The following is a 21,973-nucleotide window of genomic DNA, read 5'->3' as shown; positions in this document are numbered from 1 at the left end:
ATGTCATATTCCAACATCACCCACTTCATCAACCCTTCCACCTTCATTCTGATGGGCATTCCTGGCCTGGAGGAGGCCTACGTCTGGATCTCCATCCCCTTCTCCGCCATCTATGCCTTAACCCTTTTGGGAAACTTTGCCATTGTGTCCATTGTGAAGATGGATCGGAGCCTCCATGGGCCCATGTACTATTTCCTCTGCATGCTGGCCCTCTCTGACATTATGCTCTCCACCTCCATCCTGCCCAAAATGCTGGCAATCTTCTGGTTCAATTCCAGGGAGATCAGTTTTAGTGCCTGCCTTGCTCAGATGTTCTTCTTTAAGTGCTCCTCATTAGTAGAGTCTGGGATTTTCATGGGAATGGCATTTGATCGCTACGTGGCCATCTGCCATCCCCTGAGACATTCCACTATCCTCACAAACCAGGTGGTAGCCAAGATCGGCCTGGCCGTGGTGCTGCGTGGTGGTATACTCACAATTCCCCTTCCTTTAATGGCGGGGAGGTGGCCATATTGCAAAACCAACATCATCCTCCAACCATATTGTAGGAACGCATCCTTGGTGAACCTGGCCTGCGCTGACACCCTTGCCAGTAATTACTACGGCCTCTTTGTGCTTTTCTGTGTGATGGGTCTGGATGTGATATTTATTGCTGTGTCCTACATCCAGATCCTCAGGGCCATCTTCAACCTCCCCACCAAGGAAGCCCGGCACAAGACTTTTGGGACCTGCACCTCCCACCTCTGTGCCATGTCAGCCTTTTATATCCCAGACGTCTTCTCCTCCCTTATGTCCCGATTTGGCCAGATTGTGCCCCTTCATGTCCACATTCTCGTTTCCAACACATGCCTCCTGTTGCCGCTCATGCTGAACCCCGTCATCTACGGGGCGACAATCAAACAGATCTGGGGCAGGGTACTCCAGTTCTTTACACATAAAGGGGCCTAAGGTTTTCTACTGGGGCTGAGCTCCTTCCAGAGCTGACTGGTGAAATGGTGCTGTGCTCTCTTCTCTGAATCACAGATGTGCACTAGGGATGCAATAGTGTTGTCAATTAACCGATTGACGAATAAGCCTAAGCTTATAGGTTAATGCCACAGACTACATGCATTTCCCTCTCTCCCTGTTGCCACAGAGACAGTAGCATGGAGCGGTAGGGGCATCCTTCGGTGTGAATCCAGAGCGCAGTGGCTGCTGGTCCCATCCCCAGGGAATATAGACTAGTAAACTAACCAATAAAAATTAATGAGGTTACTCGACTATTCAATTAACCGATATTTAACACCCCTACTGTGCACTCAAAAAGAGATTAAACCCTTTCTCGGCCAGACTGTCCTGTGTTGTCATGAGTAACTGGGGAATAGTTGGACGTCAAACTCCTTCACTCTTAGGTTTTCCCGATTTCTAGTTGCTGACAAGTGGAGCCCTTCAGTCCTGATCCCGGCCCCGCCTATTCCCCTCAGGCTGTTCTGCCTTCTCCGTCTCACCCCCATGTTTCCACTTGTGTTCCGCCTCTTCTCCCCAGTGGTTTTTCTTTCCTCTCCAACCCCAATGACTTGCTTATCATGGTTACCTCCTTCCCCACCCACTGGGTGCCCTGTGACTCTACAATCCAAATAGGAGCCAGCAGTGAGGTGAGGATGCAGTGCCGGGATCGACAGGCTAGTCAGGAGCAGAGTGGGAAGCCTTATAAAAGCAGTGGAGGGTTGGTGGCAGGTCAGAGAGGCAGATGGGGGAGGCTGAGCATCACAGAGCTGGTGGGCCTAAAACCTCAGTTAGAAAGCCCTGAAGGGAGATACTCTTGTGTGGCTTTGGTTCTGTAGTGTCCTGCTCTGTGTGGCTTCTCATGCTTGGGGCCTGTTGACTGCAGGGTCACGGTCCTCAGGGACAGGGCGAGGGATGAGCTTAGAAGGGAGGGGGACAGCCGTGAAGAGAGGCAGAAGGATAAGCCCCAGTGTCAGCTGGGAAGGCGGGCAGCTGGGCTGAGGTGAGGGGGGCTTCCATAGCTCACAGGGAGGGAGATAAATGGTAAACCTTCCATTAGCAAGCCATTTACATGGGTCCACAGCTCCCATTCCACATCCACAGGACGCCCATTGCCAAGGGGCCGATGCCCAGGGGCGAAGCTTCATCTGACCTACCCTCTTGGAGGGTGTTTTTGGTCACTACATTTAGAAACTCTGGCTCTGCTCCTAGTCAGCGTTATCCCCGTGCCATGGAGGGATGGAGCCTCTCAGGGGTCCGATGACTTACTTAAGGCCACACAATGGGGCAGTGGTAGAGCTAAGGATAAAAACGGTCAGTCCCGACACCTCTCCCCTGACCCAGAACAATTGCTTTGGCCTTCAACTGACAATGCTTAAAAAAGGAAACCGAATGTTTAGGACAGAGAATAAGACAGAAAATGCCACATTGCCTCTGTACGAATCCATGGTACATTCACATCTTGAATACTGCATATAGATGTGGTAAACTCAAAAGAGTTTTATGGGCGTGGGAGAAGGTTCAGAAAATGGTAACAAAAGTGATTAAGGGTCCCGAACGGCTGGCGTATGAGGAGACATTCATTAGACTGGGACTTTTCAAGATAGAGACAATGAAGAGGGGATGTGATAAAAATCTATACAGTTGTGACTGACGTGGAGATAGTAAATAAGGATAAAGATTTACACCTTCCCCTAACACAAGTACAAGGTGTCATCAAATGAAATTAATAGGGAACCCATTAAAAAAAAAGTATTTCTTCACGCAAGGCACAGCCAACCTGTGGAATAACTTGTCAGAGGATGCTGTGAAAACCAGGACTTAAACAAGATTCAAAAAGTGCTTGATAAGTTCATGGAGGTTAGGTCCATCATTGGCTATTAACTGTCCCTGACCAGTGTTTCACGAAAGGGTGACGGGATGCGTACCTGTTCTGTTCATTCCCCCTGGGGCATCTGGCATTAGCTACCATTGGAAGACAGGATACTGGGCTAGATGGAGCTTTGGTCTAATACAGCATGGCCATTCTTATGCCCGTATGTTTTTATCTTCTTACTGCTCCTCTGGGTTTTATTCCATGCAGTGGGGTTATTATTGTACTGGGATCGGTGGAGGTGCAGTCCTTCCTAAAAAGGAGGAATCTAATAAACAACAAATAACTAGAGCCACAAAAAACAGGTTTCCACACATCTCTGATTCAGCCTTGTCTCGCTGGTTTACCAGGGAACAAGACACCGGAATTCTACACAGCACACCCATACCAACGGTGAGCTACAGAGAACCAAATCAGTGCAGCATGTGCCTCCATAGCCCTGGTAGGGCACTTTCAGGATGAGCTAGAAATACTAGGTAAATATCTCCAGTTAATATCTAGGGAGGCTGTGGTCCAGAGAGAGGAAGTGACTTCTCCAAGGTCACCCAGTATGCTCATGGCTGATCTGGGATTCTTCACCCCCAGCTCACTAGATTCCGCTTCCCTTTTGTCACTAGTTACATGATTTGGGGCATATCCTCAGCTATTGTAAAAGGGTGTAGCCCTCTGAATTTCCCTGAACTATACAAATTGGTGGAGAGCGTGTAGTGCAGATTTTGGCTACTGCTAGCTCAGAGAGAATCTCAGAAAGTCTTTGGCAGCAAGGGACTCATGAGCTATGTTTGTGGCTGAAGACCCTTCGTTTCCTGTTGCCTCAGTTTCCCCATCTCTCCAAGGGGGACACCCCATTGGGTGAAGTGAGCAATACTCTGCGATGCACCTATCAGGGGTAACTGTGTGTCACCGTGCCTCAGTGGGATACAGCTGAAGATGCCAAATTCAGGAGAAAGGGCTGAAAAATAGGAAAGACTCCCCCCAGAGTGGATTATCCTTAGCCAGGAACAAACACAAACTTCTCTCTCACCAATTTCACCATCAATAAATTTACTCCATTATCAAGAGACCAACTATATGGCCAGGCCAATGCATTCCTCAGATCTTACTAAATAATGAAGCAATCATGAATCTTTAGTAATTACAAATGAAAGGATTACTATGAAAAGAAAAGGAGATACAGGTGGCTAAAGAGCTAGGCACATAAAATGTTTGGTCCTGCCATGGGGGTAGGAGACTGGACTTGATGACCTCTTGAGGTCCCTTCTGGAGATCCTGTTTGTGGAGAAATGAGTCACCCAGGATGGATTATAGCAAAGAAGAAGCAAATACGGTGAGAGTCCAGTTTAACTTCATGTGGTCTTCAAAACAAGACGGAAGTTTGCAAGATCTAGAAACGGTGACAAAGGACACCACATTTCCAGACATGCTTTGATGACTCTGGGAGGCAGCCATTTCCCACATGCTTTCAGAGGTGGGTTTCTTCTCTGGCTCAGGTGCCAGCTATGTTTCCTTGAAGGGCCATCAACACTTAGAAAAATGGCCTTTTTGTCAATTCTACTTAGAGAGTGTTAGCCAGGAATAAAACCTCCATGTAAAACTCCATGGACCATTCTCCTTGCTTTCGACACAAAACATACAACTATATAAAGAGGATCATTAGAATTAACAAATTGTCACTTTCCCGTTGACACCGGACAGACCATACGATGGGTTGCAATGGTGGAACAACAGTAGCGGCGGTCATACAAGTGTCCACAGTCAATCATGCAACATCACACTGCGTTCTTGTCCCATGCTCGTGGGATAGTTGCTAGATACTTAAGAAAAGGCCATTTCCTAGGTTATAGGACAAGCATTTGGGACACTATAGAATCTGGATGGAACAGAACAAAGAAAAAAAACGGTTTTGGGGCAGGGAAGAATCGGTAGGGACATGCTAGCCACCTGGGCAGCATTGTCCATGGGAGAGTCATGTTCAGGACCACAGTAACAGGAAGACAGTAGAGCAGTGGAAATCAGGTCCTGGTGAAGTGTTTCTGACTGGCCTCAAATGCTGACTGAGATCAGCTGAATTTCAACATAGATTTTTACGTAGAGTTTCCTGTTCCTGGGAGAGGTTATTCATGTGCCTGGTCCCCTCTGGGAAGCCAAATTTGTCACCTCTCTTTAGAGTGTGTGGTAATTATACAGAATACTTATCAATTCCCAGTGATCGCTCTGAGTGTGGACAAGTTCTTCTCCCAGCATTAGGTCCAGCATTGAAATTACAGTAGTTGGAAACCCTGATGTGCAACTGTAACACTCACACTATAGGAACTCGTGTGTATTACAAATATCATTTATTCATATTATGACAGAACCCTCCCCCCATGCTTTATGAAATGGACGTATGGACAGAAATATGCCTAACTCAAGGGTGCTTTAAGCGAGTTACTTCGTGTCACCCATCGATCTTCCTGTCACGATCTGCGGGTTCTGCTTATCTTACTTTGGTGTGTGTCTCACTCTTGTGTGTAAAATTAGACTCATGGAGAGGTGAACACTTTATGGCTTTTACATGTCTAAATGGAAACACATCAAGTGGGACCTCAGTGTCTACTACTTCTAGGGGAGTGCAGGGATCTCAGCTCGGGGCCTCGGCTGGGGGAGACCGGAGGAGCTGGTCCAGCAGGACCGGGCAGTGAGACGCCCTAAAGAGCAGGAAGGCGAGAGGCAGTGGCCCTGTCAGCTCTCCGGGAAGCACTTCCAAGGGAGCTTCCATGACCTCAACCCGTCACAAATATATTTAGCACAGTCCCAACACCCCCAACCTAACGAGATAGAGAATGTTCATCTGCACTTCCCTACACTCGCATCATCCCTTGTTGAATCGCATGAGGGGTAACCCATCATTTTCCTCATCGCCATCACCTTCCCTTTCATCACCAGTGGCCCTCATTATAGGATGTCCCAACAACTGCATTTCCTCCTCCCCATGCCCGCAGGCCGGGATGACACGTCTATAGTCCATTACAGTGGCATTGGTATGTTTGAGGCATATTCAGTAGAGGATATTTCTCTTTTGTGTATTTGCCCCTCACTTATGGTGAGGTGTTTTTTTCCCTGTAGATCAGTTTATCATTGATCTCCCATTATTATCAGGTGCATCAAATCATTATCTTGGCACTGTGTGTGATTAGGTGCCACATTTGGTGTTTCTGTTCTCACTGATACTTTTGCCGGGTCTGAACCGGTTATTTCGGATTTCTCCACTTTGTGGTGTACCTGTAAAGTTTGAGGATATAATTGGAAGCCCCTATGCCTTTCAAGGCTACGTTATTTATCTAGATGAAAGGTCCCAAATACATGCACGTTGACTTTGCTATCATGGTGAAAAGGCCCAGACACATGTATGCTAGCTTTGCCTTAGCTCAACATACAGCTATAAGCCCCTTGTGTTACAGCCAAATTACTTTAATGTAAACCTATTGCAAGCATTTAAAATGAGCATAGAATGAAAACCATAAGGGAACAAGAAATCTGTGAGAAAATATATCTGTAGGCAACCTGCAATTCAAGTTTACCAGGAGCAGGGACCTCACACACGCCAGCTGGTTCTGAAAAACTCCAGTTCACCTTGAGAGACAGTGAAGGCCTCCCTCTTCCAGCCTTTCTGCTGTATTCTGCCCAATACACTGGCCCGGCCTGAGTCAGGACTCCTGGGACCTGTATGCTATCCTGCCACTTACTCCCTGTGTGATTTTTGGCCAAGTCATGTGTCTTTGTGCCTCAGTTTACCTATACGTATAATCATAGAATCATAGAATACTAGAACTGGGAGGGACCCTGAGAGGTGATGAAGTCCAGTCCTCTGCCCTCATAGCCGGACCAAGCACTGTCTAGATCATCCCTGACAGATGCCTGTCTATCCAGTTCTGAAATATCTCCAGCGATGGAGATTCCACAACCTCCCCAGACAATTTATTCCAGTGCTTCACCACCCTGACAGCTAGGAAGTTTTTTTCCTAATGGCCAACCTAAACCTTCCATGCTGCAATTTAAGCACATACTAGGGATCTGTCCATAGTGACCTTTCTTTGCTAGGAGATTTCAAGTTTTCTCAATGAAAAAACGCTGCCCAGTAAGAAGATAGTTAAGAAGTATAATTACAGATCGCTGGTTTTTCAGCAGCAGCCGTGCGCTTTCACAGAAGTGTCTCCTCTCAGGCATCAGCCTTTGTACATGTCTAATCTCCGATTTATCCATCCCTCCTGGGAGTGTATAGGGAATGAGACCCTATGGGCTATGTCTAAGCAGTGGAGCTATTTCGGAATACCTCTGGTATTCCGAAATAGCTATTCCACATCTTAAGAGCAAGCCCGTTATATCAAAATATAACAGGCTCCTTATTCAGACGTCCCTCCTCTCTATCCATCCCTCCTGGAAACTTATAGGGAATAAGGCCATATGGGCTCTGTTTATACTGAGGAGCTATTTTGGGATACCTCCACATCTTAAGAGCAAGCCAGTAATACCAAAATATAATGGGCTTGCTATTCCGACCTCCCTGCAAACCTCATTGCACAAGCGTTAAGGGAGGTTTCGGAATAGCTCCTTATTTCAAAATAAGATCGAAATCAGCTGCACAATTTGCATAGCGCATGTTGCATAGCTTATTTTGAGGTAAGGGTGTTGTATAGTCACACCCATGCAGAGCTAGTCCTTAGTGCTAGCTCTTTTTCCTAATTGACTATAATTATAAAATACACACAAATACACAGAATAGCCAATTCCTTTCTGACTCAGCCCAGAGCCCAACAGTTTTCTTCTCACTTTGGGAAGGTCCCTTAATGAGTGTTTACTCCTAACACTGGATGAAGAGCAGGGACACACAGACAGGCCCGTGTGCAGCCTGTTTACACCTAGTGGCCATTTCTCCTGTGGAGGTTGATCAAACCCCACTGGGACTGCACAGAGCTATATTATTCATGGCGCACGTCCCTGTGTCAGCTCTCAGCGTGGGATGCTGTTGCAGACGATGGAGTGAGAAAATGTGGGAACATGGCTGCTTGAGGTAGGTGCTCAGGGAAGACACTTTCCTCTCAGAATTCACAGGTACCCATCTCTCGCTGAGGGGCTCCCCTGCTCGAACGACTCAGGGCGACATGGGATTGGTGGGACTCAGAGTAAGTCCGTGGGGTTTTCTGCTCTGCACGGCCATGACACATCCCAGGGCTCTTTCCACTAGGGATGAGTTTGCTTCAGAATCACTGGCCAAAATGTCTCTTTTTCCTGTGGGCCCCCTCCCAGCCCAGCTCATTAGCCCTCCAGCTCTGAGGTGGCCACAATCCGGTGGAACACTGGCTTCTCCAGGATGGCAGTCGGTAGGAGATGTAAAATATGAGGCCAAATTCTGAGGCCCATCATTTGCTCAGGCCACACTGAAGGAAATCTCAGTGAGAAGTGTGTAAATACCAGGGAAGCCAGCAGTGTGAGAATGCTCAGAGACTCCACCTTCTCCTCCTTAATTTCAGCACGCCTCTGGCTGTTAAATGTGGGGGGATACCTCTCTTTTACCTGCTGGAACAACATGGGCAATAAATATTTTCTAATAGATTTATTCCATAAGTCACCTGAACTTATCTGAAATTGAAAAAAAAAACCACACACACACACACACACACACACACACACACACACACACACACACATACACACACAGGAGAAAAACAACAGTGAGAAGCAGACACCCAGCACAGGAAATTTTATTTGCAACGCATGAAGGTTTGGAAAATGTATTCCTGTGAATGGGAAGAAATGGGGGACTGTTACTTGGTTTTAACCTCTGGATGGCATGGAGGAGCTATAATTCCTTGCTGCAACACTTCTAAGAATTTTTCACAAGACTCCTTCCCTTGGAGTTGACTAAAATTATTAAGCCTAAAAGTTTCAACAAACAATTCAGCTGGAAGTAGACACCTAGGCTATGTCTAGACTGGCATGATTTTCCGGAAATGCTTTTAATGGAAAAGTTTTCTGTTAAAAGCATTTTTGGAACAGAGTGTCTAGATTGGCATGGATGCTTTTCCGCAAAAACACTTTTTGAGGAAATGTGTCTGTGGCCAATTTAGATGCACTTTTGCGCAAAAAAGCCCTGATCGCCATTTTCGCAATCGGGGCTTTTTTGCAGAAAACAAATCTCAGCTGTCTACACTGGCCCTTTTGCGCAAAAGTTTTGCGCAAAAGGGACTTTTGCCCGAACGGGAGCAGCATAGTATTTCCGCAAAAAGCACTGATTTCTTACAGTAGGAAGTCAGTGCTTTTGCGGAAATTCAAGCAGCCAGTGTAGACAGCTGGCAAGTTTTTCTGGAAAAGCAGCTGATTTTCCGGAAAAACTTGCCAGTCTAGACACAGCCTAGGTATCTATGTATCAGAGGGGTAGCCATGTTAGTCTGGATCTGCAAAAGTGACACAGAGTCCTGTGGCACCTTATAGACTAACAGATGTATTGGAGCATGTGTGAAAGATAATGTAGAATTAAATGAAATAAAAATATTAAATGAATCAACATGTTCCATAGAATCGCTATGGATAGAAATTCCATGCTCCAATAATAAGAAATTAGCAGTTGGGGTATATTATCAAACACCTGACCAGGACAGCGATACTGACATTGAAATGCTGAGGGAGATTAGAGAGGCTACCAAAATAGAGAACTTTATAATAATGGGGGATTTTAATTACCCCCATATTGACTGGATACATGTCACCTCAGGAAGAGAAGCCGAGATAAAATTTCTCAATAGTTTAAATGACTGCTTCTTGGAGCAGTTGGTACAGGAACCCACAAGGGGAGAGGCAATTCTCGATTTAGTCCTGAGTGGAGTACAGGATCAGGTCCAGGATATAACCATTACAGGACCACTTGGGAATAGTGACCATAATATAACAACATTCAACATTCCTGTGGTGGGAAGAACACCTCAGCAGTCCAGCACCCTGGCATTTAATTTCAAAAAGGGAAATTACACAAAAATGAGGAGGTTAGTTAAACAGAAATTAAAAGGCACAGTGACTAGAGCCAAATCCCTGAAAGCTGCATGGAAACTTTTTAAAGACACCATAATAGAGGCCCAACTTAAATGTATACCCCAAATTAAAAAACATAGCAAGAGACCTAAAACAGTGTCACTGTGGCTTAACTACCATGTAAAAGAAGCAGTGAGGGACAAAAAGGTATCTTTTCAGAAGTGGAAGTCCAATCCTAGTGAGATAAATAGAAAGGAACATAAACACTGTCAAATCAAGTGTAAAAATGTAATAAGAAAAGCAAAACAAGATTTTGAGGAACAGCTAGCCAAAAACTCAAAAATAAATAACAAAATGTTTTTTAAGTACATTAGAAGCAGGAAGCCTGCTAAAAAGCCTGTGGGTCCCCTAGATGATCAAGCTATAAAAGGAGCAATCAAGGACGATAAAGCCATTGCGGAGAAACTAAACGATTTCTTTGCTTCAGTCTTCACGGCTGAGGACGTTGGGGAGATTCCCGAATCTGCACCGTCCTTTGTGGGTGATGAATCTGAGGAACTGTCCCGGATTGAAGTGTCATTAGAGGAGGTTTTGGAACAAATAGAAAAACTTAATGTTAACAAATCTCTGGGACCGGATGGCATTCATCCAAGGGTTCTAAAAGAACTTAAATGGGAAATTGCTGAGCTATTATCTGTAGTTTGTAACCTATCCTTTAAATCGGCTTCCGTACCTAATGACTGGAAGGTAGCCAACGTGACACCAATATTTAAAAAGGGCTCTAGAGGCGATCCTGGCAGTTACAGACCGGTAAGTCTAACTTCAGTACCGGGCAAATTAGTCGAAACAATAGTAAAGAATAAAATTGTGAAGCATGTAGAAGAACATAATTTGTTGGACAAAAGTCAACATGGTTTCTGTAAAGGGAAATCCTGTCTTACTAATCTATTAGAGTTCTTTGAAGGCTTCAACAAAGGGGTTAACAAGCATGCAGATAAGGGGGATCCAGTAGATATAGTATACTTGGATTTTCAGAAAGCCTTTGACAAGTTCCCTCACCAAAGGCTCTTGTGTAAATTACATGGCCATGGGATAAGAGGGAAGGTCCTTTCTTGGATTGAGAACTGATTAAAAGACAGGAAACAAAGGGTAGGAATAAATGGTAAATTTTCAGATTGGAGAGGGGTAACCAGTGGTGTCTCCCAAGGGTCAGTCCTGGGACCAATCCTTTTCAACTTATTCATAAATGATCTGGAGAAAGGGGTAAGCAGTGAGGTAGTAAAGTTTGCAGATGATACAAAACTGTTTAGGATAGTTAAGACAGAAGCAGACTGTGAGGGACTCCAAGAAGATCTCACCAAACTCAGTGATTGGGCAGCAAAATGGCAAATGAAATTTAATGTGGATAAGTGTAAAGTAATGCACATTGGGAAAAATAACCCCAACTATACGTACAGTATGATGGGGGCTAATTTGGCTATGACAAATCAGGAAAGGGATCTTGGAGTTATCATGGATAGTTCTCTGAAAACTTCCATGCAGTGTGCAGCGGTGGTCAAAAAGGCAAATAGGATGCTAGGAACTATTAGGAAAGGGATAGAAAATAAGACACAGAATATCTTACTGCCCCTGTATAAAACTATGATATGCCCACATCTGGAATACTGTGTACAGATGTGGTCTCCTCACCTCAAAAAAGATATTTTGGCCTTGGAAAGGGTTCAGAAAAGGACAACTAAAATGATTAGGGGTTTGGAACGGGTCCCATATGAGGAGAGGTTAAAGCGACTGGGACTTTTCAGTTTAGAAACAAGGAGACTGAGGGGGGATATGATAGAGGTCTATAAAATCATGAGTGGTGTGGAGAGGGCCGATAAAGAAAAGTTATTTAATAGCTCCCTAAATAGAAGAACTAGAGGTCACCAAATGAAATTAATGGGTAGCAGGTTTAAAACTAATAAAAGAAAGTTCTTCTTCACACAGCGTGTAGTCCACCTGTGGAACTCCTTGCCAGAGGAGGCTGTGAAGGCTAGGACTATAATAGAGTTTAAAGAGAAGCTAGATCATTTCATGGAGGTTAGGTCCATAAAAGGCTATTAGCCAGGGGATAAAATGGTGTCCTTGGCCTCTGTTTGTCAGAGGCTGGAGAGAGACGGCAGGAGACAAATCGCTTGATCATTGTCTTCGGTCCACCCCCTCTGGGGCACCTGGTGCTGGCCACTGTCGGTAGACAGGATACTGGGCTAGAAGGACTTTTGGTCTGACCCAGTATGGCCATTCTTATGTTCTTATGTTAGCATAAGCTTTTGAGGGCAAAGACCCACTTCTGATGAACATGCATCTGACGAAGTGGGTCTTTGCCCACGAAAGCTTATGCTCCAATACATCTGTTAGTCTATAAGGTGCCACAGGTCTCCTTGTTGCTTTAGGTATTACTAGTTGGGAACTGCTGTCTCTTTGAATGCTATCAGTTCCATTCTTTATTTTCCTTGCTTCTCTCAGTTACCCCCTTCTTTGTATCTTCTCTGAAGTGAACAGTCCCAGACTTTTCTGTCTGTCCACATATGGTCACACCCCCCATCTCATGGCCTGTCTCTGCAATCCCTTATTCTATCTGCTATATGCTTTAGAGCAGCATTGGGGAACCTAATGCCCAGGGGCTGGATGCACCCCCCGGCTAGCCTGGATCTGGCCCCTGAGGCTCAGGGCTCCCCCCAACATTGGGGAGCCCATGCTGCTTCTCCAGCCCCCTCCCCAATTCACTCGAGGGGCTGGAGCACAGCAAATCTACTAGCCTGACCTTCCCCCCGCAAGGCTCTGGTGTACGAGGGGAATGTGGAGAATGTCTTTCTCCCTCTCAGACAGGGGCCACTGTGAGGTTTTTTGGGGTTGTTCTGCTTCTAACTTGTGTGCGGCCCCCGTCCCGACCATGCTCTAGAGAGACTGGGTGACTAAATCGGAGCACAGGTCCAAAGCGGGTGCGAATCCATTTCTTTTATTAGGTATCAACACATTATCTTTCATGAGGCAGTTGTTTTCATGGTGCAGCTCTCAGGGACATCCAAGTCTGTGTTGTTGCTCCAATGGTTCCCTCTGGGCACTTTTCTTGGCAAAGGTTCTTGTGGTATTTTTTTAGTTCTCAGACGTCCTTGTGTTTCCTGCTATTCCTGGAGCACCATCAAATGTGGAATGGGCCCTAGGAGACTCTATTGTGCACATTCCCCTGAATTAGGAAAACATCATTTTTCAGTGTGTGAAGAGTGACCAGTCTTCTTCACGCATGAGAACAACCTCCAGTAGTAAGTGTAGGGTCCCATATTAAAACTCTCTCTCCATCTAGGCATTGGTACTTCGACCATCACCCTGGAGACTGGGCACAGACGGGCAGTCAAAGGAGCATATGGTACATGCGGAAGACACTGTTCTGCTTCAGATTTGGACTCCCTTCTTTCCTAAACCATGTCCGATTCCAACACCACCCACTTCACCAACCCCTCCATCTTCATCCTGATGGGCATTCCTGGCCTGGAGGAGTCCCATATCTGGATCTCCATCCCCTTCTCTGCCATGTACGCCATAACTCTCTTGGGGAACTTTGCCATTATGTACATTGTGAAGATGGATCGGAGCCTCCATGGGCCCATGTACTATTTCCTCTGCATGCTGGCCCTCACTGACATTATGCTCTCCACCACCATCCTGCCCAAAATGCTGGCAGTCTTCTGGTTCAACTCCAGGGAGATTGATTTCAGTGCCTGTCTCGCCCAAATGTTCTTCTTTAACTGCTTCTCAACAACAGAGTCTGGGATCTTCATGGCCATGGCATTTGATCGCTACGTGGCCATCTGCCATCCCCTGAGACATTCCACCATCCTCACAAACCAGGTGGTGGCCAAGATCGGCCTGGCCATGGTGCTGCGCAGTGGTATAGTCACAATGCCCTTTCCTTTACTGGCGAGGTGGTGGCCATATTGCAAAACCAACATTGTCCTCCAACCGTATTGTGGACACATGTCTGTGGTGAACCTGGCCTGCTCCGACACTCATGTCAGTAGTTACTATGGCCTCTTTGTGCTATTCTTTGTGTTGGGTCTGGACTTGGTTTTGATTATCGTGTCCTACATCCAGATCCTCAAGGCCATCTTCAATCTCCCCACCAAGGAAGCCCGGCATAAGACTTTTGGGACCTGCATGTCCCATCTCTGTGCCATGGTAACCTTTTACATCCCAGGAGCCTTCTCCTCCCTTATGTACCGGTTTGGCCAGAATGTGCCCCCTTATTTGTATGTTCTCATTGCCAATGTGTGCCACTTGCTGCCTCCCATGCTAAACCCCATCATCTACAGCATGAGACCCAAACAGGTCCGGGACAGGCTTCTCTGGCTCTTTACTCACAAAGGGGCCTAAGGTTTTCTCCTGGGGCTCAGGTTCTCAGACTGAGCTCCATGCAGAGCTGGCTGGTAAGAATGTGCTAGGACATGTTCCCTGAATTACATGAATATACGGAATCCACTCTGGAGCCGCAGGACTTACGTTTCCAAGGGGCTGATGCTCAAGGGCGAAGCTTCGTCTAAGTCTTGGATGAGGATTTCCATCACTTCATGTAGAAGCTCTTTGGCTCTGCTGCTTAGTCAGCATTATCCCTGTGCCATGGATGGATGGAGCCATGTACAGGTAAAATGATTTACACAAGGACACACAATGAGGCAGTGGTAGAACTACGGATAAGAACAGTCAGTCCTGACACCCCTTCCCCCAACACCTTTGCTCTAACCTTGAACTAGCGTTGCTCAACAAATGTCGGGACTCATGAAGAAAGGGACAGTGTATAAGACAGAAACGGGAAGGGCCTTTCTGGAGAGCTAGCTACATTTTAAGGCAGTATTGTTGAGAGCACAAGGACATCCTGACAACAATAACAACAAAAAGAGCAAATATGGTACATGACCAGCTTGGTCGAACAGAAAAAAAAATCTTTGGTGAGCTTAAAAACAAAAAGGAAGCTGACAAGAAGTGGAAACATGGACAGATGACTCGGGAGGAATAGAAAAATATTGCTCAACCACACAGGAGTATAATTATGAAGGCCAACGCTCCACTGGAGTTGCATCTAGCAAGGAATGTGAAGGGCAACAAGAAGGGTTTCTACAGGTATCTTAGCAACAAGAAGGTGGCCAGGGAAAGAGTCGGTCGCTTACTGAATGGGGAAGGCAGCCTAGTGACAGATGATATGGAATAAGCTCAAGTATTCAATGCTGTTTTGCCTCCAGGTTCAAAGACAAGATCAGCTCCCAGGCTGTGTTAGATCCAAAGCAGGGACCTCCCTATAGGATGGGGGAGCAGGCAGACATTGGACACAGTGTAGGTATGTAATACGCTAAGTCCTCTTTCTCATTTACAACACTAACCTCATCCACTGCACATTCATACCCCCAAATAATACTATACACGCGTGTGTTGTCAAGAGTCCTGGTCATCAGTAGGGGGTTACAAGGTGGGGAGAGTCCCAGATTACCTGACACGAGATATTTAAGAGCAGGTTAGACAGACATCTATCAGGGATGGTCTGGATGGTGCTTGTTCCTGCTGTGGGGGTAGGGGACTAGACTTGATGACCTCGTGAGTTCCCTTCCAGTTCTAGTGTTCTGTGATTCTATGATACCATGCCACATCCAAACAAGGCTCCAGAGTATTCAAAATCTCCAAACTGCAAACTTGTGTAACCCCCATTTATAATCCACTTTGTGATGTCATTGGTCTTTTGTCTGTATTGCCTTTTCCACGCACCAGTCCCTGAGCAGGGTCAGGGAAATATCTGGTGTAAATAGAACACCCCAAAGTTGGGACACACTAACCCCTGTACTAAGAATCTACAATGAGTGCTTCCCAGGAATTCTGGGCCCAGCTATGTCACTATTATAACGACTCTGCCACAGAGGAGTGCATCTCCATGGCTGCTGTAGTTGACTACGGGACAGACAGACATGCAAACAAGCAGACACATAAACAGACAAACTCTTTGAAATATATAGCAGATAGCTCTCCCTATTGCAACCCCTCCACCTGCTGGTTTATATGGGTTATAGCTGTCTCTCTCCCCACCTCTGATCCCTTGCTGCTCTGTGTGGTCATTCCCCTCCTTTTCATTTGATGAGAAACAATCGAATTCCAGGCATTTCACATTGGCCAGACATAACCAAACCCTGACCTTGCTTTCAGTTATGATAAGAGGAAGGTGCCCACCAATTCTGTGGTCCTACCTCTGACCATTTAGGAAAAGTTTTTGTACAAACAAACAGATGCACTTTTCCATTCCTAAAGAGATCGCTTTTGAGGGGAGAGGACCCAACTTGCTCCCAGGGTCCCAGGTGTTAGATTTAAATACTGGCATGAAAATATTGTTGGTTGTCTCCTCTCTCCCTTTGTTAATGGTTCCTGACATTCGTTTCACAGTTTCGACAGTTGCTGAAGTGTTCTTCACAGAATAATCACTGAGGACTCCGTGATCCTTTTCTTGAGTGTATTGGCTAATTTAGATCCCAAGATTTGGGAGATATAGTTGGGATCATGAATTCTCACTGCTTTCATTTGCATCTTTTTAAAACCTAGGAGGGGATCCGCCACATGACATCCCTGTGACGCTGCTCCCCATTTTCTTCATAAGCTGAGTGATTATGACATAATTATGTCACATATGAGACATTTTGCACGTCTTGTCAGGTTTCACTGGAAAAGCTACGCATTGCTGAAAGGGGTGATCCTGTCTGTGTTCATGTATCATTACCCTACCTGAATACTGAGGCCGCATCTGAAGTAATGCGTCCAGTTCTGGGTCCCCCACTACAAAAAAGATGTGGATGCATTGGAGAGGGTCCAGCAGAGGGCAACCAAAATGATGGACTGGAGCACATATTCTATAAGGAGAGGCTGAGGGATTTGGGCTTGTTTAGTCTGCAGAAGAGAAGAGCGAGGAGGGATTTGGTAGCAGCCTTCAACGTCCTGAAGGAAGGTTCCAAAGGAGATGGAGAGAGGCTGTTCTCGGTGGTGGCACGTGGCAGAACGAGGAGCAATGGTCTCAAGTTGCAGTCGGGGAGGTCTAGATTGGCTATTAGGACAAACTATTTCACTAGGGCTCTGTCTAGACTACAGGCTTCTTGCACAAGAAGCTTTTTGCACAAGAGATCTTCCGCAAAAACTTCCTGTGCAAGAGTGCGTCCACACTGCAAAAGCGCATCGAAAAAGTGATGTGCTTTTGCGCAAGGGAGCGTCCAGACTCATAGGACACGCTCTCGCAAAAAAGGCCACCTGGAACCGCTTCAGCCAGGGCTTTTGGTCACCATTTGTTTCCGAGTCCTGGTGCCGGAGCCTTGCAGAGACACGTGCTTAAAAGGACCCCCCTGGACAGCCGTTTCTCTGCTGCTGCTGTTGCCTGCTTGCGGACCTCTTTGCGGGACAGCAAAGCATCAGCAGTGCCTGCTGTGCTTGCCCTGGGCTTTTTGGGGGATGCCACGGCTTTGTTCGGAGTGTGCTATGGAAGCCAGAACTGCCCCGGGGCAGGTGATGGCCCTATAGGCCATGCTGCAGTTTTTGTAGCATTTGCTGCCAGCTGCCATCCTCTTCCTAGAGGGCCTGGACCCTGAGCTCCTTCTGGGGACCCTCTCGGTGGCTGCGGCTGCTCCACTCTGGCTACCACACCCCACTATACAGAGAAGGTTCTGGAGGCTGGCGACCAGTTGACGCTGGTGGGACTGGCTGGTCCTGGAGTGGTGGGACAACCGGCAGTGGGTGCAGAACTTTAGAATGTGCAAGGCCTCCTTCCTCGAGCTCTGTGCCTGGCTCGCCCCTGCGGTCCAGTGATGTGACACCCACCTGCGGCCTGCCAGCACCCTGCAGAAGCGGGTTGCAATCGCCCTGTGGAAGCTCGCCAACCCAGACAGCTACTGGTTGGTGGGGCAACACGTTTGGGGTGGGGAAGTCCACCGTTGGGGCCGTCCTTATGGAGGTAAGGAGCTCTCGGGCTGCAGTCCCTGTGGGGGGGGGGGAGAGTGTTGGATAAGGGGGACCCTCAGGAGAGTGGGGCTGGGGACCATAGGGGGTAGAGTGGGGGTGGGGGGAAAGTCCTGTCCCCAGGAGGCTTGTGCCATCTCGCCCTCACGTGGCCCTGCTGCTGGAGGCTCATAGGAGATGGCTCCTGGGGCATTTTTGGGAGGCACAGGAGGCAAGAGGAATAGGTACCTCCATTGGCTCAGTTACCCTCTCTCATTCTGTTTTGTGTGTCTCCTTCTGCAGGTGGTGAGGGCCATTGTTACCCCTGGAGCCTGGATAACACTCAAATATGGCCCGATAGTGCAACCCCAGTCAAAAGAAAACAGATCCGGCCCCTCCCTCAGGGTCTATCATCTGTGAATTAGGCCGATAAAGGAAAACAGACTCCAAGTAAAGGTGAAAGCAAAAAGAAACTGTATTAGGGATTTTATAAAGGGAAAAGGGGAGAAATCCGACTCAAACTAATAACTTTCAACAAAACAGTGGAAGTGAACAGTAAACCACTTAATGTCCCAACTGGACTGCGTGGAGATAATTGGTCAGTTCTACTCCACATACAAAGGGTTACTCTGGTTGGTGATTAGCCAGGGGATAAAATGGTGTCCTTGGCCTCTGTTTGTCAGAGGCTGGAGAGGGATGGCAGGAGCCAAATCGCTTGATCATTGTCTTCGGTCCACCCTCTCTGGGGCACCTAGTGTTGGCCACTGTAGGCAGACTAACTACTGGGCTAGATGGACCTTTGGTCTGACCCAGTACGGCCGTTCTTATGTTCTTATGGACTGGAGTGGCTGAGCTGGGAGGGTGGGGGGTGTCACTCAGGACTTGCAACTTTTCAGCTGGTTGAGAGCCCTCGGAGAGGAATGCTGGGGAGTCCCTCGCTGGTGGTACAGGAACCCTGACGAGGACGGCAGGTAGGAGACATCTGACGAAGTGGGTCTTTGCCCATGAAAGCTTATGCTCCTACACTTCAGTTAGTCTATAAGGTGCCACAGGACTCCTCGTCGCTTTAGGTAGGAGACAGTTATGTCGATGGAAGACAGTGGATGGGGTGCGTCTTCTATTCCTCTGGCTGGCTTGCAGCTGGATCAGATCCCTTGGTGGTCTCAGGAGAGCTGACGACCTGCACAAGCACAGCCACTCAGATGGACAGCGCTCCCCCCATGGGCTGTGTCTGGACTTATAAAACCTTCAGGGCGGGAAACCCCTGAGGTGATTTTTACCACGTGACCCCTCAGAGGGGACCAGTTCTGAGGTAACTTAGAAAAGGCGGGAAATTCCGGTTTGTGCCGGTTCTTGTTTACCACTCTGAGGTGCAGGGCCCCTCCCTGTCCTGAGGTCACCTGGTAGACAGACTCCATGTTGTTTTTCACAAACAGCCTAGAAATACCATTCAACATTATCAACTAAACATACAAATTTGTGTAATTAACATATATTCATAATTGATCACCGTCATCAGAAAGTCAGCCTACACCATCAACTCCATCCTGCTGCGGAGGGTCATCCTTCTGGGAAACCTGGCCAGACTTACTGCCCTGAGGTTACCGAACTGCGGCAGAGCCATTGAGGGGAGCACTGGAGCATCGAGCGGCCCAGTACGTTAATAGGAAAGGTTACTTCTCCATGGTGCTGCAGGCCCTGGTCAACCACCAGGGTCACTTTACAGATATTTTTGTTGGATGGTCGGGCAGGGTACATGAAGCCCAAGTCTTCAGGAACTCTAGCCTGTACCACAAGCTGGAGGTGGGCACTTTTTCACCCCACCATGAACTTGTCATTAGGGACGTGCAGATGCCATTGTACAACGTGGGGGACGTGGCCTATCCCCTGATGCCATGGCTTAACAAACCGTATACTGGCCACTTGGATCCCAACAAGGACCAATTCAGTGCACACCTAAACCGGTCCCGGTTCCAGATGGAGTGCGCCTTCGGCTGCCTCAAGGCACGTTTCCGGTGCCTGCTGACCTGCCTCGACGTGGGGGATCACAACATCCCTGAGGTGGTGGCAGCATGTTGTGTTCTCCAAAACATTGTGGAGAGGAAGGAGGATGTCTTCCTCCCAGGGTGGGGGGCAGACGCTGTTCATGAGAGGTGAGCCTTCCAGAAGCCGCAGACAGCTGCCATCCGCCAGGCCCATCAGGCCGGGGTGCGCATCTGGGAGGCTCTGAGGGAGAGGTTCTCTCAAGGACCCCAGAAACTCTCCCCAGGGCCTCCTCCCTAGGGGCCTCTGCCTTGTGGCCTTATCCCTTCCCCACCACAACTGCTCCCTTCACCCTTTCCCTCCCAATAAACACACCTGTTTGATTTTCCAAAAATAGCAGCCTGTATTAAAGAAAGATTCTGAAAAGGTGGGCAGGGAGAGAGGGGATCATAACTGGGAGGGGTTGGGGGGGGGAGACTTGATGTGCCACCTTGGGTGCGGTGACCTTGTTGGGGTTGTGTGGGTCCGGGGAGCACAGGGGGGTGAACAGGAGGGATGGCTGGAGCGGGAGCAGGATTGGTGGGGGGAGTACGGGGGAGCTCTAGGCATCACTTGGGGAGGGGGCCTGGAGATTGCTAGAGGAGGGAGCAGAGGCATAGCAAGGGGGCAGGTGGAAGGGGTATGGGCATAGCATGGGGAGCAGGACGGTGGAAGCTAGGAGCAGCGGCATCAGGTAGGTGTTACACAGCTGCATCAATTGGTTCCAGGCACACTCCCACCACTCCACGTCCGCGCGAACCTTGTGCGCCAGGGTCTGGTGGATGTCACGAAGGACACTGATATGCTGCCACATCAGGTCCTTGTGCACCATGGCGCGCCTTCATGTCCCTGGGGCTCTGGCGGGTGTCTGCAGTATGGCTTGGCCTTCTGTCCTGGCTGGTCCGGCTGTGGAGAACTCACAGAGGGAGAGGTGGTCAGTCATCCCTGCAGACACTGTCCCTGAGGCTGTGCCCTACTCTGTCAATGGTGACCAACAGTCCTTAGGCCAGAGGAGGGGGATGTCCCAGGAGCAAGGCCATGTGTGGACTGCACAGTGGGACATGCCTCACAGGGTCCCCGACGTGCCCAGAGGACTGTGCTGCCTGCTTTCCATCCTTCCCGCCCTGGCCCACAGACAGATAGACAAGGGAAGTGTCCGGCCACTGTGGGATGCCCTCATGGGCATCAGGAGCTAGGAGCAGCCTGGGCTTCCCTGGGGGCCGCACACACAGGTGTGGCTCGCTGTGCTGTCTGTGGGAGCATCTGCTGCCTCGCACGTGCAGATATGCCCGTGTGTTCGGTGCGGCACTCCTCGGTCTGCGTGGGGTCGTGCCTTAGCCCTTCTGGCTAACCTGCTTCCAGGCGTGGCACCCTCCCCCCCGCCCCTCCTCCGTGGCAGGATGTGTGTGGTCTCCCCTGAGCCCAGCAGCAGGATCCTACCTGTGCTCAGGGGCTGCTGGCTGCAGCTGCATGCCACCCAGGAATGCAGCACGTGGTTGCATGGACACGGACCACAGCACGACATCCAGCCCAAGAGACACTAACCCCCACCCCGAGTGCCTGCCTCCCCTGCCCTGCATGTGTGACAAAGTGAGACCACTCATCTGAAGATCCCTCCCCAAAAGGGAGAGGGTCACGCTGCCCGTCTCCTCCTCCTCCGCCGTCACGGCCGGCTGGCTCTGGCCCTCCCGCTCCTCCTCCGGGAAGACCTCCGGCTGGGTGATCTCGAGGCTGGAGTCGACGCGGATGGGTGGGGAAGATGTTTCCCCACCCCCAGGATCTCCTGGAGCTCTTTGTAGTAGGGGCAAGTGTGGGGTCCTGCCCCTGAGCACGAGCTGCGCTCTCTGGCCTGGACATATCCCTGATGGAGCTCTTTGACTTTACTCCAGACCTGTTCCAAAGATATTTGGAAATAACCGGCGTGCCATCAAGGCACGGAATATGCTATTTCAGGAGACCGGAAGTATCCCGAAATAGCACTGCAGTGTATCATAGAATCATAGAATAATAGGACTGGAAGGGACCTCAAGAGGTCATCGAGTCCAGCCCCCCGCCCTCAAGGCAGGACCAAGCTCTGACAGATGTCTATCTAACCTGTTCTTA

At 48.4% G+C, this 21,973-nt stretch overlaps 2 protein-coding genes across 2 annotated transcripts; both read left to right on the top strand.

The window, feature by feature from the left end:
• On the top strand, positions 1-948 carry LOC142829247 (olfactory receptor 51E2-like). The gene has a single exon (XM_075928239.2). The coding sequence runs from the start codon at positions 1-3 to the stop codon at positions 946-948; it is 948 nt and encodes a 315-aa protein (XP_075784354.2).
• Positions 949-12,933: 11,985 nt separating this feature from the next.
• LOC142829230 (olfactory receptor 52M1-like) lies at positions 12,934-14,269 on the top strand. The gene has a single exon (XM_089781250.1). It carries the CDS (start codon positions 13,322-13,324, stop codon positions 14,267-14,269), a length of 948 nt encoding a protein of 315 aa, XP_089637376.1. The 5' UTR covers positions 12,934-13,321.
• Positions 14,270-21,973: the final 7,704 nt, after the last annotated feature.

The sequence above is a fragment of the Pelodiscus sinensis genome, chromosome 1, assembly GCF_052426305.1.
Source record: "Pelodiscus sinensis isolate ZL-2025 chromosome 1, ASM5242630v1, whole genome shotgun sequence".
Taxonomy (NCBI): domain Eukaryota; kingdom Metazoa; phylum Chordata; order Testudines; family Trionychidae; genus Pelodiscus; species Pelodiscus sinensis.
This window is presented reverse-complemented; position numbering and strand designations above follow the sequence as displayed.

Excerpts from the sequence above, each read along its gene's own strand:
- LOC142829247 (XM_075928239.2), top strand. The coding sequence starts at position 1 with ATGTCATATTCCAACATCACCCACTTCATCAACCCTTCCACCTTCATT.
- LOC142829230 (XM_089781250.1), top strand. The coding sequence starts at position 13,322 with ATGTCCGATTCCAACACCACCCACTTCACCAACCCCTCCATCTTCATC.